The sequence below is a fragment of the Corvus hawaiiensis genome, chromosome 3, assembly GCF_020740725.1.
Source record: "Corvus hawaiiensis isolate bCorHaw1 chromosome 3, bCorHaw1.pri.cur, whole genome shotgun sequence".
NCBI classification, from domain to species: Eukaryota; Metazoa; Chordata; class Aves; order Passeriformes; family Corvidae; genus Corvus; species Corvus hawaiiensis.
In genome coordinates this window covers 94761418-94779217 of record NC_063215.1, presented here as the reverse complement: position 1 = coordinate 94779217, position 17800 = coordinate 94761418, and the positions used below count along the sequence as shown (strand labels likewise).

At 42.5% G+C, this 17800-nt stretch overlaps 1 protein-coding gene across 8 annotated transcripts in view; it reads right to left on the bottom strand.

Moving 5' to 3' along the window:
• TRERF1 (transcriptional regulating factor 1) overlaps window positions 1-17800 on the bottom strand; it is a 100942-nt gene that overhangs the window by 9223 nt on the left and 73919 nt on the right. For 5 of the 8 annotated variants that reach the window (XM_048299687.1, XM_048299685.1, XM_048299689.1 and 2 more), the window contains 9 exons: window positions 12059-13698; window positions 11411-11460; window positions 10555-10705; window positions 9365-9613; window positions 5573-5939; window positions 4939-4999; window positions 4058-4197; window positions 3255-3358; window positions 1976-2051 (listed from right to left, as the gene is read on the bottom strand). In XM_048299687.1, the coding sequence (XP_048155644.1) occupies window positions 1976-2051; window positions 3255-3358; window positions 4058-4197; window positions 4939-4999; window positions 5573-5939; window positions 9365-9613; window positions 10555-10705; window positions 11411-11460; window positions 12059-13435 (2575 nt within the window). In that variant the 5' untranslated portion in view covers window positions 13436-13698. The remainder of the gene's footprint in view (window positions 1-1975; window positions 2052-3254; window positions 3359-4057; window positions 4198-4938; window positions 5000-5572; window positions 5940-9364; window positions 9614-10554; window positions 10706-11410; window positions 11461-12058; window positions 13699-17800) is intronic. The other 3 variants (XM_048299690.1, XM_048299691.1, XM_048299692.1) reach the window with 3 other exon arrangements.

Below are 17800 nucleotides of genomic sequence, written 5' to 3'. Positions count from 1 at the left end.
AAGTTTTACAACTGGCTTCCCTCACAAGCCAACAGGTTTCAGAGGTGAGCTATTTGCTTGCACACTCATTCAAAGGCAATGCTAAGGATGAGTTTGGGTATCTGTTGTTTGTGGTACTCTAACAAGTTAATTCTCATGAGTCAGTGGCGTGCTCTGTTTTCAGTGTACTCCACCTTCAAATGTGGCAGGCCTGAGAACTATGATTTCTGAGTGTGGAGCAGAAAACACAAGGTTAGCCCAAACCAATGCCACTTGAAGTCATATTAAAGCTATTCATGCACTAGATTGTGAAAAATTCTCATATTCCTCGAGTGGCTGATTATCAGTCAGAAAAAAACTGTTATTCAAGAGCTGCTGCACAGTGCTAGAGCAATGCTGTCAGTATAAGTTGCAATCACGTTGCATGCAAGAGCATTAGAAAATAATGCTTTGTCTAGTTATTCTATGTGACTTAAATCCAGACTGGTGAAATTTTATTTCATGCCATGATAAAAACCTTCTTTCCTGCTCTAGAAATAGGGATTCACAGGTGTCCACAGGTCTCAGAGCTAGTTACCAAGGATTAGCATCATCTCATGTGAAAGATTAAACAAAACAGTCTCTCTTGGCTCCTCCCTGAATCCCAATGAATTCCTTCTGAAGCTACTGGGAAGTTGCCTTAGTAAAGACTGTTCCTCCTCTGCCACACAGGCAGAAATTTCTTATCTGCTCTGCTAATTAGATTGTTCACTGATGATGAAGCTGTGGGATATCTCCTCATCTTCCTGCTCTCATGCTCTTGAACTGTCTCACAAGTATGATTTGGTGTCATCTCTTCAGACAAGATACCCTGATCAAAGTTCCTGGCTGATGTCCTCCTCCTCCATCCATTCCCATGTCCACCCTTTGGACCGCAACAGAGCTGCTATCACAGGCACCAGGCACCTCCCTCAGAGAAAATCGAAAACCTAACATTCACATTTATTCACTGTCATTATCAGGTACCATCAAACACGTTTCTGTTCTTCTTCTCAGGCCGAGGGGTTGAGGAGTTGCTTTACAAAGATTTCTTGTTACTTGGAAGTCTTTCCAGTGAGCTGCTACAGCCAGGAAGTAGCCTGCTTCTATACTTACATTGCACAGTGACCGTAACTGGAAATGAGTACATGACTTCGGACACTGTGATTGACTGACCACCAGAAGACTCTTGGCTCCTTTCCTATTGAGCCTGAACTGGAGATGAAGTCTTAAATGTCTTATGTAAAGCCCTATTCTGTGTCTCAGCAGTTGTTAGCCACTACAAAGCATTAAGCAATAGCATGGAGAGCTGCAGAGGAGAGACATTTGCCATCTATGCTCAGGTGACACAACTGAAGTCCAATGGCTTAACACCACATTTGTATTTCACTTCTGCTTCATCACCACAATGCAGTTCTTGCTGTGTTTATGAAACAAGTCACCAACCCAGACTTTTTCAACTAGAGCCACACACAGAGGCTCTGTAAGCAGCACGAGGATCCTAGCAAGAGTTACAGCACTGTCTCTTTGGAAGGATGCTCATGATTATCATATGCATTTATTGTGCACCATCACCTTGGAGGAAGCAGGCATGATGGCAGATATTTATGTACCAGGAAATTAAGACATTACCAATAGTAAATTATAAATTACAAATAGCAGCAGTTTTAAAAGGAGATTAAATTGTTAAATTTCAGTTTAAAAAAGAAAAAGAATCACCCGAGGCAGTTTTAAATCTGTAGAATCCTACACAGCAACATGGATGCAAAGCTTCTGTATGTTGTCAGTCATGTAAAAAACTGCTAAACTTGCAGTAAACGGCTCTGGGAGCACCCTTGGCACCGTCCACATCACTTCTCTATTAAATACTGCCATCCCTGCAGCAGACAGCAGAGAGTGCAATGTGATCCCATGCTCCAGCTTGGGATGCCAGGCTTGGACTCTGTGTAACAGATAGAGAGATCACAAGGAAACCTACCGGCGTAGTGGTAATTTGCCAAAGGATGACACTTCAATCTCACTGGCTTTCTCAACAGCAGCTTTTCAAGAGCAACCTAAATGAAAAAGCAGGGGAAAACAGAATTAGGAAAAGCAATCAGCTGTGTAATAAAACTGCGTTTAAAGACTATTTGGTACAAGCATATTAATTTTCTCTCTTTTTTCTGTCATACAAAATCACATCAAATTACTCCGAGGCCCAGTAACACTGTACCTCACAGTACATAATACCTAATACACAGTACCTAATGTGCATCTGGTCCTGCCTTAATTAGCAAAAATGTGGCTATTACTTAGCAACTTCCAGCTCTTTCCCTCCCTTCTGCTTGCCACAAACAAATACAGTTATAGTGTTTGACTTGATAGTGTTAATTAATACTAATATTTAATGGTTGGTTTGACAGTGTTAATATTTATAGCATAAAATATGTTAGAATATCTGTTTAGGTCAACATCTGTCAAGAATGACAGCAAGTATAGCTAATCGTCCTTCAGATCAGGAAAACAGAGGATTTATGGATTGCTAAAATTTTTCCCCTGAAAATGCAGACTCTCTGTAAAGCAAATTCCACATCCTGACATTCTCAGACCTCTCAGATACAGCTAACAGAGCCTAAGGAAACTGGGACACAAACTAAAACCCACTGTATTAGCCTATCCAGTGAGACTCATTCCAGCCCCATGTCTTGTTGCATTTGGTTTTATATTGGCTTTCCAGGAACTGGTGCAAGGGGGCCTTGCCTTTCCCTAACACTGGGCAAAATGGATGTTTTGCCTTAGTTAATAACATTCCCTTCACTAAACTAATGCAAATATTTGAAATGCATTATTTATACATGAACTGTGTGCAATTACCTCACAGTTCTGAACAAATAAGTAGATGTGATTGCTGCTCCAAAAAAAGGTTTTTTATAAGGGCTAGAGGAGGACTAAGCTCTCTGTGACCAAATATAAAGCCTGTGAAATATCAGGGCTGGAGCAAGCACTGGGAGACATTCAAAGCCCCAAGGCTATAAACTAAGTAATCTTATCTATATGAAATATACAGTAAGCCTTCAGAGAGGCACTGCTTTGAAATTTAAATTTATTAGAGAATAAAGGGAAAAGTCATTCCCCAAAAATGTTACAGGATGTTTAAAGCATCATTGCAAATCAATCAGAAATCTTTTTTATATAACCATATCTAAATCCATTTAATAAAGCATGCTAATTTATCTGCAGAAGAGGATCACATCTCCCCTTTCAGCTTTTTATCTTACCATAATATCTCCTTTTGCTTCAAAGAGAGAGTGCAAAGCGTATTCTGAGTTAGTTCCTCCACCAGGTAACACACTGGAACAGCTCATATTTAAAAGGTCTTCCACTGTCAGAAACAAGTCAACATTTTACTGCTAATACAGTAGCCTGTCAGTCAAACATCCGGAGCCAAGGATTCTGTAATGCCCCTCAAAGACCACATAGTTCAGGGCAGCAGATTCTTTCACACTTTTTCTCCTCATCTCCTTGTTTTAGGATCACTGAGGAGAGGATGTAATGAAGCACATCCTTGGGATGGGACAGGCTACTACAGAGCCAGAGATCTGCCTGTGAGGCAGTGACTTGCACACACCAGTAATGTTGCTGTGCCAAGAAGGCTCCAGCCAGGGTGGAGAAACAGAATGAACCATGTTAGAAGCAGGACAAAACTCTGCTCAGGACTGGTAGAGCCCACCAAGCCTGCCACAATTCCTCTCAACTATGGTCACAGGACAGGCCCAGGATCCATTGGCTGCCTCTCAGCTGTGACCTCTGCCCTTACCAGGCAGTTAAGTACCCAACTTCCCAGCAATGACCTTTCCCCCCTGGCTGCCAGAAAACAATTCATCCAGACTTCCCTTTAAATGCCACTATATAATGCTGTTTCTCTGAACCTATACCGTGTACTTCTAGTCTCCTGCTCTGCACTCTCAGTAATTAATATTCTCTTGAATGGTTTGTTCAGTACACACACGAGAAATCAATGCGTATTTCTTCAACAGGCACAGGCTGATGCAGGAACTTCTAAAATGGCAAGTCATTATACCTCTTTGTTGGAAGACTTTGTTCTCCAGTTCTGGCCACGGTTTCCAAACCAAAGTAGCCTTGTGCACATCTTTCTCCATTAACAATCTGTCCTGCAGCTCAGGAATGTCAGCCTGGAACCTGGACCCAATATTGATTCGCCTATAAAGAAGAATAAATAAATAAGTATTCAACTACACAATGTGTAGAAAAAACAGAAGTCAGATTAGTGTTCACTTTATTTCCAACTAAACTTTTATTGCACTGAAGTGGCAGGAAATTGTGTCAGATTGCTTTACGCAATGCTTTACTCCCAGTGGGATAAGTATTTTGAATACTAGAGAGAACTGATCTCTTGGGGAAAAACAAAAATTTCAATATGCAATTTAAGCCATACTGAGACATCATACCGTAGGGACAACCCAAGCTAGTTTATATGCATGACTAGCGAAGAGGCTAGACATCAGAAACAGCAAATTTCTTTTCCACTGAGAATGGTACTCTTCAGCAGAGAGCAAAAAGAGCCATTACTGCTGAGGGACAACCCTGTTTGCACTTTGCCCTGGGGAACCTACCAGGTAACAGCACCACACCAAAGCCCCACTGTTAATATTTATATATAATAGTAAGAGTAGGGGATTAGCACGTTTTCCTCACAGCACTCTTCCCAGCCATCACTAACTGTTGTTTCACTTTGAGTGGCTTCCACCAAGCTTCTCCCTAGCATTTTTGAGCCATGACACCTAAATCTTCCACAATCACTTTGCTCCAAATGTCCTTAGCCACCATCTACAGAAACATTAAATGGAGTTGAACACTTCCTGCCTGGTTCAAAACACTTCAGGCCACAGGCTCTAGGTTGGAGCTAATCTACAAAAGCAGTGACAAAATTGTTTTTCTTACGGTTCAACAGTCTGTTCTCCAGGTCCAGGCGTCACTGGAATGACATTTCCATCAATACTATCTGAAACAGAGATTGGAATTTGAGTATTGCTGTTCTGCTGCTGGTGACCCTCCCAGGCTGCATTGCCACCTCCCTACTAAGACCAGCATTACTTCAGTCTATGATGCAAAAATGACCCTTTATTGATATTAGAAACAGTCTAAATTTTTATAGATAATAGAAATGTCTGAACTTGCAGAAGTTTCTACTGCCCTGATTCGGAGTGATTAGACACCTTTTCTTGTGAAGTACTAAACAACAAATACTAAAAGCAAGCCCCATGTCTCAAACTAGGTCTTTTTCCTCCACTTCAGCAGGCCCAGATGTAATAAGAGGCATGGTGGTCCCTTCTTGAGGCAGACCACATGGAATGATTACAGCCTTACTGGCAGATTAGGCTCCTCTATTCACTTTATGCCTTAACCTCACCTCACAAAATCCAAGGCAAAACTGCCACTAAAGATGGACTTTTCCTGTGAAGTAGCAGAACTGGCCATGCATGTGAGCACACACAAAACCCGTCAGTGTGGTGACATGAGAAGAGAGGACAGTGGTCTCTCCTTTGTACTGCTGCTCTGTAAATGCAATACTTACTAGACCGACACAGGAGCACCCGTGGAGTGGGAGTCAATGGAGTAAGAGGCAGCTGAGCATGTGATGTGCTGTGAGAAGTGATAACACTGCTGAAGAGACCAGACCCTTGCCGGACGGGACTGAGCATCGGTGGTGGAGTGTAGGGGGGCAGCTCATGTGTCCGGTCCAGCAGGTGATCGCCCAGAACACGGGGAGAGCGAAGCTGACTCTGGTACAGAGTGGCACCAGAGTGGGACATGCTGAGGTTGAAGGAAGGAGGAGGTATGAAGAGAGGTTCTGGTCTGTGCCGATACTTCTTCTTGTCCTGCAACGGTTTGAAGTTTTCTTCCAATTTTACAGCACTTGGATGAGGCTTTTTGCTAGTTTCCTAAATGAAAACACATAGAATCTTAGCATTTAGGCACGCTTAAATGTGGTTTGCACACAATCCTCTACAGCTTTTGGCAATGGCCACAGAAAAGCTGTTACCACCAGGCAGTTATTCAGGTACCACTATAATAACCCTGGCCAGTACAGTATCTGGCACTACACAGGAACCTCGGGGGAGTGAGAAAAACCAGGACAAATTACCCTTCACCTCCATCAGCAAGCCCTCTGGGTCAAGGTGGGGCTGAGCCACAGACACAGACATGGAGAGGCTGCCGTCAGCTTTTGAAAGTGCAAGGAACAGCTCTCCCAGACCATGAGTCTCCCACACCCTTCTTCACTGCTACCCAGACACTTTGGGCACTTCTGTTTGCACTGAACACACACACAGGCTGGTGGCAGATACTTCATTACCCAGTCACAGTTTATTAGAAACTTTATATGAGAGGCTTTCTAATGCATTTATTTAGTGAGACCAGGAAGGACACATGAGCTCAGTGAAATTACTGCAGTACTCAGCAGCAGGAAAGGAAGAAAAATGTAATAAATTCAAATTCTTTGCCTCTTATCGCTACATTCCCATCAGCTTGATTACAGTCCAGCTGCAACAAATCTTGAACTTAACTCTCTCCTCTTCCCTTGGAGAAAAAAGGGTAGTAGATGACCATTTGGGAAATTCACACACTGTTAACATGCCCAGACTTCTAGAATTTGAATGGTAAAAATAATTTAATAACAAATCCCTAGAGTATACTGGAGTGGAAGGCACAGAAGGCAAACCTGGAATCTGAATTTCTGGGGGGGGTGGGGATGAGGTAGGACGAAACAGGTCCTTAGGCTGTGCTTTAAAAACATACAAGCTGGTAGATGAGCACAGTATCATTAAATGTACTGCTTTTACATACTTAGGCTGTAGGCCATCTTTAGAATAAATTTGGGAAGCAGAAGAAAATTTTGACAGCATTACTCCAGAATGTCTGCATCATCTGGTAAATTCTACTACTACATAAAGCAAATTACTACAATGTATGTTTAGACAACATACATCTTTACACCATGGGTGGTTCTTGAGAATCACATTCACCCAATAAAAATCATGTTAAACGAGCATTAGTGCTGTCACCCTTAATCCCTTATGTTAATAAGTTCCAGCTTGAAGAAATGGTTTTGATTACAGAGGTCCTGTCCTTGTTGTTAGATCATGGCTGCATCCTCTCCAACAGCTGTTGACATTCTTCTCTATAAAAAAAATTTTAGTTCTGGAAGCGTTTTGCTTCTGCAGGGAAGAAAATGCATCTTTGCAGAGGATTTTTTTGATAATGGACATTCAGAACAGTGAAAGTTACCTGTAATGACAGATATAGTCCATCAAGTTGGTGAACATTTAGTGTTCGCAAAAGAGAAAGGGGAAAAAAATGCCTAAACTCAAGGAAAAAAACCTTAACAACCCAAAACCTAAAAAAGAGATCCAGAAGGCCAGATCCAAGTCTTTGATTAAGGGCTCATTTTGTTCTGTTCTCCAAGTGTGAAAGAGCTGGTACTCCTTTCTCTCTAGTGTAAAGCAAACCAATGCAACATCTTAGAAATCCCAAACACCTCCATCTCTTACACTGCTTCACCTAGGGCATACCTATGCCAACACTACTTTCAAAAAAGGTCACGTTGAACAGTAAAGGACATAGTGGTGTCCCTGTGCTCTCAGTGCAGAACCACCCCAATACTTTTCTGAAGCTTGAGTAACTGATTCCCATTATCTGAGACAGAATGCATCCTTGTGGGCCCTGCTGCTGCACCTTGATAGATCCACTCTGGACAGATCCTGATGGACCTCACTTGACTGCTAGCTTCAGCTCACCATCGTGTAGCCTTGCTGAATGTTTATTTCCTTTTTGCTGTTTCATTTTACTGATTCCATGAGTTTTGTAGGAGCTTTTCTGAACAGCTCAAAGCACAGTATAAATAAATACAACACAGCTTCATTTCTTTGGTATTAAAAAAAAACTCTCTCCAATGGCACAATCTCTTTACAGAAGAAGAGGGAGCTGTGGATCTTTTGATCTTTTTATGTTTCCAATGCTACTGCTTATATAAAAGATAGGGTTCAGAGGGAACTGCGTGAATTTGGTTTGCTTGGGCCATAACAAAGACCATAAGCATAATTTTGAAGGAATGAATGTGCATTTAGCCAAACACTGGCAGATTTAATCACAGTCACTTTACATACGTTGCAGAAATACACAAGCCCAAGCCACCTACTCTGGTGTCTCTAGAGAAGATCTCCCACTCAGAGCTCAAGGATTCAGAAAAGACTGTCCCTATTCTTTAGAGGAACTAGAATTAGAAATGAAAAATTCTACTGCTGAGTTACTAAGTATTGTGAAATTATGGCTTTCAGAGTAAAGTAGAAGTTTATGTGTAAAACCTCTGTCTTAAAGGAAGAGAGGAAAGATTTTATATATAGTTATATACATTATATATATTTAAAATTAGTGTGTATGTCTGAATGAAGAGTCAGGAGTGAATATTGTAAGGAGTCATCCATGATGGTATAATGCCATCCCCTCATTTGGCCATCGGCCTCACACGGAGAAGGAAAATCAAAAACATCACAAGGATATTTCTCTGCATTGTATAGATAATACCATACAGTACTTATACTCCCCAATAATCCCTTATCATGGCGTAGTCTGCCAAAATGGATTTGAAGGAATGAGCAGAATCCATTTCTACACCGGAACACGAAATAAATACTGTTTGCTCCAGGACTCCTTCAGGAAAATAATAATGAGCATTCTCACATCTCATTCAAGCACTCATCAATACCTCGTGCTGCCTGGCCATTTCATTTTGCATTTTATACGTGAAATGAAAGCACTGAGCAGAGCTACTTTTCCTGTATCAGAAATCCCAGTGATTAACCCTTAGAGCTGATGCATGCAGAGAGAAAGGGAAAAATGACTTCACTGCAAAACTCCGAGTTTCATATTGGCTTAGAGCACACACTCTAAGCACTGCACTCTCTTCAGCTGAAATGAGAAGCACATATATCTGACTTCAGAAAACAGGAAGAAATAAAACTGCCGATTTTAAGCAATAACGTAACAATGAAGCAGCCTGAAAGGGAAAAAACAAAACCAGTAAAAAGATAGTAAATCCCTTTGTTCTAGTGTGATAAAAGAATATCACCTTCCAATTTCAAATTATTTGTTTTCAACTGAGATCTTGATTCCTCAGCAAAGGAAAATTAATATTTTCAAATGATTGAGGAAGTAATGCTCTGATGCGCCAGGACTTTTTCTATTTATTAGGAATCATAAAGATTCCAGAAAATATTCTAAAATACAGATGTTTTAGAAAGCAGCAGCACTACAAGCAAAGGGATTTAACAAGCACGGGACAGTTAGTGGCAAGAAACACAGCACTCACAGAGGATGAGCAGGGGTTGGCCACTTTTGGACTGCACGGTGGAGAATAAGTCATCTTCACGAGAACGGGCATCTCGTCATCTGACACAGAGTTGGCAGGCTTGTCTGTGACTGTGGCAGTGCTGGCAGAGGGCTGTGTGCTGGGCTCAGGTGACAGAAGCTTTACAGGGACAGACACTGGCATGACGATGGGCGCGAGGCCATCCACCTCTTTAGGCAGCGGCTGCTGTGGTGGTTTCTCTCCTTCATCCTGCACAGACAATTAAAGGCTTTCAGCCCGAGTGAGGGAGCGCTGCTTCTGGATTGATGCACTACGCAACGTGTGCACCGTGGCTGAAAAGAAGTGGCCAGGGTTACAAAACACACAACAGTGTTCCTTTCTTGGGACTCTTTATTTGCCTCAAATGAAGTCAGCAGGTTACTTGTGACTCCTACATAGGATTCAGTCTTGGTGACAAATAATCACCTGAAGCATCTTTACAAGGTAACTTGCAGGAGGGGAGACAAACACGTCTCTTTTTATCACTACAAACACAGAATTCTCCATCACCCAACTGAAAACAAAAACACAAACTGTGGAACTCTGGTAGTTCTTTGCCTTCCCTATGGTATTCCCTGTTGGGACAGAATTTCTAAAATTTCAGGATAGTGAAAGACTGACTGACAGGGCAAGTTATTTTTATGCAGAACAACTCAAACACATTTTTGGTTTGGTATTTGTTGATACCTATACAACTAAAACACTTTGGAAGAAAGCTGTCAAAGATTCAACAATTCTGCTCCTCCAGTTAAAGCCTGGGAAAGCTTCCAATAAATATTCCTTAGTCATCGAAGTAGTTCAAATGAAAATAAGGAAGACTTGGTGTTCCTGGTATTTCTAATATAATAAACAAACATGAGGAGGAAAAAAATTAAGACACTCCTGACATGACTTGGTAGGGTGTTCTGTAACGTGCAGAGAAACAGAGAAGGACAAACACTGATCTGTCTTCCACCACTGCCTCTGTCTTTAAAACAAGACTTCTGGCCTACAAACTAACAGAATTATGTGCATTTCTACTTCCACGGGGTATGACATAACAAAACAGTGCTGAGAGGAACAAGTTTTGACAGCAAAGCAAAGCACGGCAAAGCAAGCAAACATCAACACAAAACGACTGTGCCAAATACTGAAGTCAAATGGACTGCTACCTGTTTGAAGTTAGGAGATGCTCTTACTCCTCCGTGTGACCTCATGTGACCATTTAGAGCAGGCAAACTCTTAAATTCCTTCAAGCATATTGAACACATTAGCTTGTTCTTCGCATCAGCTCTCTCAGGAAGTGTTTCTCTGTTCTGGCCACTATTTTTATTTTCATTTTTTAAGCATGGAACAGAAGAAAAAACATTAGTCTGGCATGTTCCCTTTGTTGCAGAGGGAGCTTTTTTAATCAAGAAAGTCAATAACATTTTACAGCTAGATGGTTATGAAGTCACAAGTAAGCATGTGGTGACTGCTGTGGAATACATGGCCAATAACCTAGATCAGCTGCTCCCAAGATGGGGAGAAGGGAAGTTTTGAGCAGGACATGCTCATCAATACAGAAGAGCCTGAGAACCCACGGGATCGACAGACCTGCATTTCCCCACTCATGACAGCAATTAACCAGTACTTGGACACAATGCCCCTAACAACCACTCTGATGGACACCTTGGCCCTTCAGAAGTGAGATCTTAAGAACAAAATGGAAGATCTCTGCTGCCAAAGATACAAATCCAAACCACGGAGCATCCCTTTTCTTCTAAATGCAACACTGGAGCTTCCCTGATTTTGGTTTTTCTTTGGTTCCCTTTTTTTTTTTTTAAGAAAGTATTTCTTTGATTCTATTACTTTGGGGGGATGCTGGAAATCACACAAATTTAAAATCACAGAGCACACAACTAAAGATGTTTCTAGAATAACAACAATTATTACCCACCCAGACTGCATTCTTTTCCCTCTAAATACAGATCTCCTTTGCGTTTCTCATATTTAATTAAAAAGACAGAAAGAGTATTTTAAAAATACCTTTGTTCTGGGGACAGTGGCTGCAGTCTGCCATCTGACAGTTGCACCTGCTATCAAAAGAGGAGAATGGAAAAGAGGGGAAAAAGTTGAGAAATGAATTTTTCAGGAAATACTGTGTAAATGAAGGTCCTCACAGCATTAAGACTGCATTTTGCATACAATTTTACTACTATTAAAAGCCTCTGAGTGGAGAGCCAGACAACAAATCTGCCCCTGTGCGCACAGCTAATTCAAGTTTTCTTCACTCACCTGCTGTTTGAAGCCTTTGCTTTGACCCAGAAGCACTACTTTTGGAAACAAAGTTGACTAACTGCTCCTGAACAATTGAGCCCACAGTGTTGAAAAATTAGCAGGAAGGCTTTGTTGTAACTGGGTCCCTCTTTCCCAGAAACCGAGGCAGAACTTCCCAAAGCCTCTCACAAGGAAAGCAGCAGCCTCACAGCAGCAGTTCTGTGCTGCTGCCAACCTGGCCCAAAGCCAAGCCAGAGCTGTAGACAGAAGTCTGTTAATGAAGTTCCCCAAAACATCCCAGAGATGCCCACTGCTCACATCCTAACCTTCTGACTAAGCTGAAACCGCTTAGTTTCCACACTTTGCTACTCTTCTGCAAACAAATCTCCCTGGGCATGGATCTAAAATACCACCTACCTGAGGCCATGTGGTGCTGGGAGAGTCTTGCTGAGAGCTTTTGTTGTTCAGATGAACTCCCAAGGGCGGCAAAAGAGTTCGATGAGGGACAGCATTCCCTATGGAATTAATCTCCTGCCGTGTGGGATCCTCGGCGGTCTCTGGTGGAGTCAGGCCAAGGTGGGAGTTCAGGGATGGCACTCTGCTCTCACTCAGGTATTGCTTCTGCTGATCTTGCTGCTGCTGCAGTAAACTCTGGGGGTACAAGTGCCTGTACTGTTCGTGGGGATCTTGGAAGCAATACTGAGGCACTGCTCCCAACTGGATAAGCTGCACAGGATGACTGGGATCCTGAGAGTACTGGTGTGGTTCATGCATAGTCTTTGGATCGGGTTCCCTGTGATACGGAGGAAGCGGCAATTGCATCTGCTGCTGCTGCTGCTGTAACTGCTGCATGACAGGTTGTGTTTGGTAATACTGAGCGAGCTGCACTGGACACTGCCGCTGCTGCCGAGCTGGCTGCTGCTGCTGCTGCTGGATCTCCTGGATCGAGAGCCGCTGGTGTCCCTGCTGGGGCTGAGCGTAGTACTGAGGCTGCTGCAAGTGCTGCATCTGTTGCGGTAGGAGCTGCTGGGACTGCATTTGTGGAACGTGCGCCTGTCCTTGCTGGAGCGCAGAATGCATCTGCATCTGTGATAAGTGCTGCTGGTAGTCGTAGTACAACTGTTGGTGCTGCATGACTTGCATTTGTTGTTTTTGCTGTGTGCTTGCAAAATTCTGGTGTGTTTGCTGTGGCACTGGTTGGTATCTTTGTACGGTGGAAGTTACAGGCTGTTGCTCAACCACCGGCTTCTGGGACAGCAGCTGCCTGAGCGCACTGTCACCGGAATTATCCACCATTGAAGACTCGGTGTGCAGAACCTGAGCCATGTTGTTGACTTGAATTCTCAGATTTTGGTTAGCAAATACTTGTGTAAAGGAGTCCAATTTGTGCAGGACCCCACTGGTAATTTTTTGCGATCGGTTTTCACTGGGTTGGGGGTAAGAATATTGGTATCCGTCATGGGACTCCCCCTGCCCGAGGGGGCTCCACATTGCGCTTTGATTATTCAAATTGTTCCTCGCTGGGACATGGTTTCCTGAGCCAGAATGTGTCCAACTGGTTTGTCTAGATGTATCCATTGACCCAAGACTTTTTGAACCTACAGGCAAAGCTATACTGTCCCTTGAATCTTGGGGAAATGGAGGGGAGAGGGGGGATGCCTGGGGAGCATCCATAACAGACGTCCCATAGCTATGATTTAGAGATGGAAGGGAGTTCATTTGGTGTTGTTCGTAGTACAAGTTCTCACTGTTGTTGGCAGTATGATTAGTTTTATACAATTGCTGGTCCCCCATTTTTGGTCACTTCTGTTCCAAGCTTACAGGCACACAAACCATTGAAATCTCTATGAACCCTGAGATAGCTGAGGGGAGGGGAGGGGAGGGAAGAAGAAGCTAGAATTACTTATAATTCAGCATGTCCATGTGCATCACAAGGACTAAAATTTCCTCCAGTCTGTCAGTAATTCCAATCTCAGACTCGATGTTGTTTCACATCTTCAAGAAATGGACCACAGCACAAATCCTACACAGATCAGTAAGTTCAGTGTGCCAAGCACCTGCAGAGTAAGAGAAAGACAAGGTAAGTGCTGGCTCTTTCCACAAACTGTTATTGTTATTGCCTCAAAGGAAACTGTAAGATCTTCTAGTTTGAAATACATAATCAGATGCAAAATTGTAGCAGCTGGGCTATTTCAGAGCAGTTAGATTACTTCATCTCATCCTATTATCTTGCCTCTCCTCTAGTGCTCCGATAAAATCATTCTGCCAAACCAATAAAAGCTTATTCTTCAAAACTGTCTTTTCCCCTAAAGTATATAAACATTCAAGCAGTTTCAGTTGGCCATATACTGTGCTCTCATGACGAGTTTTAGTCAGACATTTGACTATGAAGACTCACAAAATCACAGAATGGTTGGGGTTGAAAGGGACCTCTGTAGATTACCTGTTCAATCCCCTTCTAAAGCAGGTTCACCTGTGGATATCTCCAGAGAAGGAGACTCCACAGCCTCTCTGTGCAGCCTGTTCCAGTGCTCTGACACCCTCAAAGTAAGGATGGATGGATGGATCACATTTAGATGGAACTTCCTGTGTTTCAGTTTGTGCCTGTTGCCCCTTGCCACCACTGAAAAGAGCCTGGTTCCATCCTCTTGACACATGCCCTTAAGATATTGGTATGCATTGATAAAATCCCATTTTCTCAAGGCTAAACAGCTTTCTCCATATAAGAGATGCTCCAGTCCCCTTATCACTTCCACAACCCTCCACTGAACTCTTTCCCGTAGTTCCTTGCCTTTATTGAACTAGAGAGCCCAGAACTGGACACAGCACTTCATATGAGGCCCCACTAGGGCAAAAGAGAGGGGCAGGATCACCTCTCTTGACCTGCTGGCAATGCTCTTCCTAATGCCCCCCCAGATACCTTTGGCATCCTTGGCCATAAGGGCACTGCTGGCTCATGGACAGCGTGTTGTCCACCAGGACTCCCAGGTCCTTCTCCACAGAGCTGCTTTCCAGCAGCTGAGCCCCCAGCCTGTGCTGGTCCATGGGGTTATTCTTCCACAGGTGCAGGACCCTTGCACCTGCCCTCATGGAATGTCATTAAGATCCTCTCCACCCAACTCTCCAGCCTGTCCAGGTCTTGCTGAACAGCTACACAGGCTCCTGGCAAATCAGACACTCCTCCCAGTTCTGTATCATCAACAAACTTGCTGAGAGTACATTCTGTCCCTTCATCCAGGTCACTGATAAGTAAGTTGAGCAAGGCTGGACCCAGTACTCGCCCCTAGGGAACACCACTAGCAATGGGCCTGCAATCAGACTCTGTACCACTGACCACAACTCTGGGACCATCCCTTCAGCCAGTTCTCAATCCAGCTCACTCATCTAACCCACACTACCTGAGCTTACCTACGAGGATGTTATGGGAGACGATGTCAAAAGCCTTGCTGAAGTCAAGGTAGGCAACATCCACTGCTCTCCCCTCATCTACCCACACAGCCACACATTCCATCATAGAAGGCTATCAGATTGGTCAAACTATTATTTCTCCTTGGTGAATCCCTGTTGACTACTCCTGACAACCTTCTTTTCCTCCACATCCTTAGAGCTGACATCCAGGATGAGCTGTTTCATCACCTTTCCAGGGATGGAGGTGAGGCTGACTGACCTGGAGTATGTCTGCTAAGACCAAACCAGTCAACTGAAATCTTTTCTGCCCAGTCACCTTACGTCAGGGATGCTGAACTCCAACTTCTGTTCCCCCTTCTCACCCTTCCTTCTTTGTGCTGCATGATTTTAACAGGCAAATTTTTACTGAATGCAGCCTTTTGTAATTTTTACTACATAAACTTTAATTCAAATAACATTTTACAGATGTCTGTACTGTTTTTGAAGAACAAAAAATACATAAGCACATGATAAGACTGTTTTACTATTCCACAAGATGAAGCAATCCCTTTGTCTACAGTCACACATATGCACAGAGGTACAATATGCTTATGCACTCATAAATTCATTTTAAAATAAAAGCAGATCCTGAACTTGAACAAGAACACAGAAATATTAAAGCAAAGCCTTAACTCTGTCTCCTTCACATCTGATTTTCTAAATGCAAAGCTCTCCACCAAATACTCCTGCACACTAACATCCTTACCTTTTTAACCTTAGAAGAATCCTCGATCCACGTGGATAAACGTGAAGTCACTGACGGAGAAAATTTTAACCATTGCCGGATGCATATTAAAGAGAGTTTGTGCTAGCAACAGCAAATAAGGGTAATACATAGCTGCAGGCAGAAAAAAACCTTTCCCATTCTAGCATAATGTATAACAGAAACCCACAGCTCCCAATGAAGAGGGTTTGCAGTGTGTATAGTTTTTGTGTAAACCATCTGCAACCATTAGTATGTAACATCTTCACGTGACAAATAATAGCTGAGAATAATTGCAAGTTTATTTCCCCTTTCCAGAAATATACATTGCTTCACAGTTTCTCTGAACACACTCCCTTCCAGATTTTTTATAGATGAACAATTAAAGAAGATAGGAGTCAACAATGAATAGTCAGGCTGCCAACACGATTTTTCATCCATGACCCAACTTCAAAGACTTCCTATTAAAAATTATGAAGGGAAACTAAACAAACCCTCCACAAAACATTAAAAGGGCATAAAAATAAACACTGTTTGGTGTTTCACACTGAAAGACCATCAACGTTTAGAGGAAGAGAGGGAACGTGCATCTACTTTCATGCCTGCCAAGTTAAGGAAGCTCAGTCAAGATGCTCAGAATACATCTTCCCATAGAAACAGGGCACTTCTGGATCTATAGGTATACCTTTTGTATAGGAGCTTTGTCCCATTTCACCCATTAACAGGGCTGTAATTTACACCAAGTTCCTTGAGTTTGGCCCTTCTTTTTAAAGTCTGACATGACAAGTATTAGTCAAAGGACAAGAAACAATACAAACCAGTGAGGGAGAACAAACGTCTCCAGGAGACAATTAAAAGACCACAAGAATTCCAGGAGTAAGGACAGTAAGAGACTTAAGGTTGCAAACAACCTGATTTCATTACAAAAATGAATAAAGTGGCCAACCAGGCCCCTGACCCCTTCTCTTCCCACAATGCACAATGGTGGCTGATACTGTGAGCTGTACCACCAGCCACAGCTAGTGTTGTAGTCACCACAAAAAGTGCTGTCCCTTGGACACGTGCCAAATTCCGCTTACTGCACCTTTTCACCTGGGGGTTACCTGTCACAGGTCTCAGGACACTGGATAGCAGTCAAAAGGTTTTACAGCTGTGGCACTAGCACAAACACCTTCCTTCCCCTCTCTCAGAATAAAAAAAAAAATTAAAAAATGGTTCATTGAAATTTCCTCTTCAGGAGTTCTAGCATCCTCAACTCAGCTCTGGTTTGGGAGTTGGGACATGCTGCTGTCTGTCAGGTAGATTACAGAGTTATCATCAGAGTCATACAGAAACATTTGTAAAAATCTGAAAAAAATTATAATGGGATTTTACATTAAAATACCAATCAAGTCACAAAAGGACTGGAAAGTTTAGTCACTATCAGAATCACATTTGAAAAAAATTGCATTGTTTTCAAACAATGATCTCTCCTCCCCCAAAATAAAAATAAAAGAAAGATGAAACCATTCCTTTCAAAGGCATCACTGATCTGGACGGAAAAAATGCAATTGTTATTCTACCTTCAGGTAACAGAAAAAAACCCAGATATGCACATTGATAAAAGCATAATCAGTAATCAACCAGTCCCTTAGATACCCAATGTTTTTTTAGTACTTGAACTAAAGGCTTAAATTCAAAGGCTTGATGCTGTACACACAGCATTTGCTATCACCTTTAACAAAATGCTAACAGTAAACATTTCTTGTCAGATTAAAACCAGAGTATATCACGACATCATTAAGGTTCAGGAGCACCAAAGTTAGTCTCTGGCCAACTGAGAAGCCATTAGCAGCACACTCAATGATTTCCATTTAAGAGACAGGAAGATAAGGGTGCTTTCCCCTCTTTGTGTTTAGCACTGATGCCTAAACACCCATCACTGCCATTTATCACAACAACTCTGACTACTAAATGGTTAAACTGAACAACTAAACTGGTAGAAGTTTTAAAGCAACAATGGTTCTGCA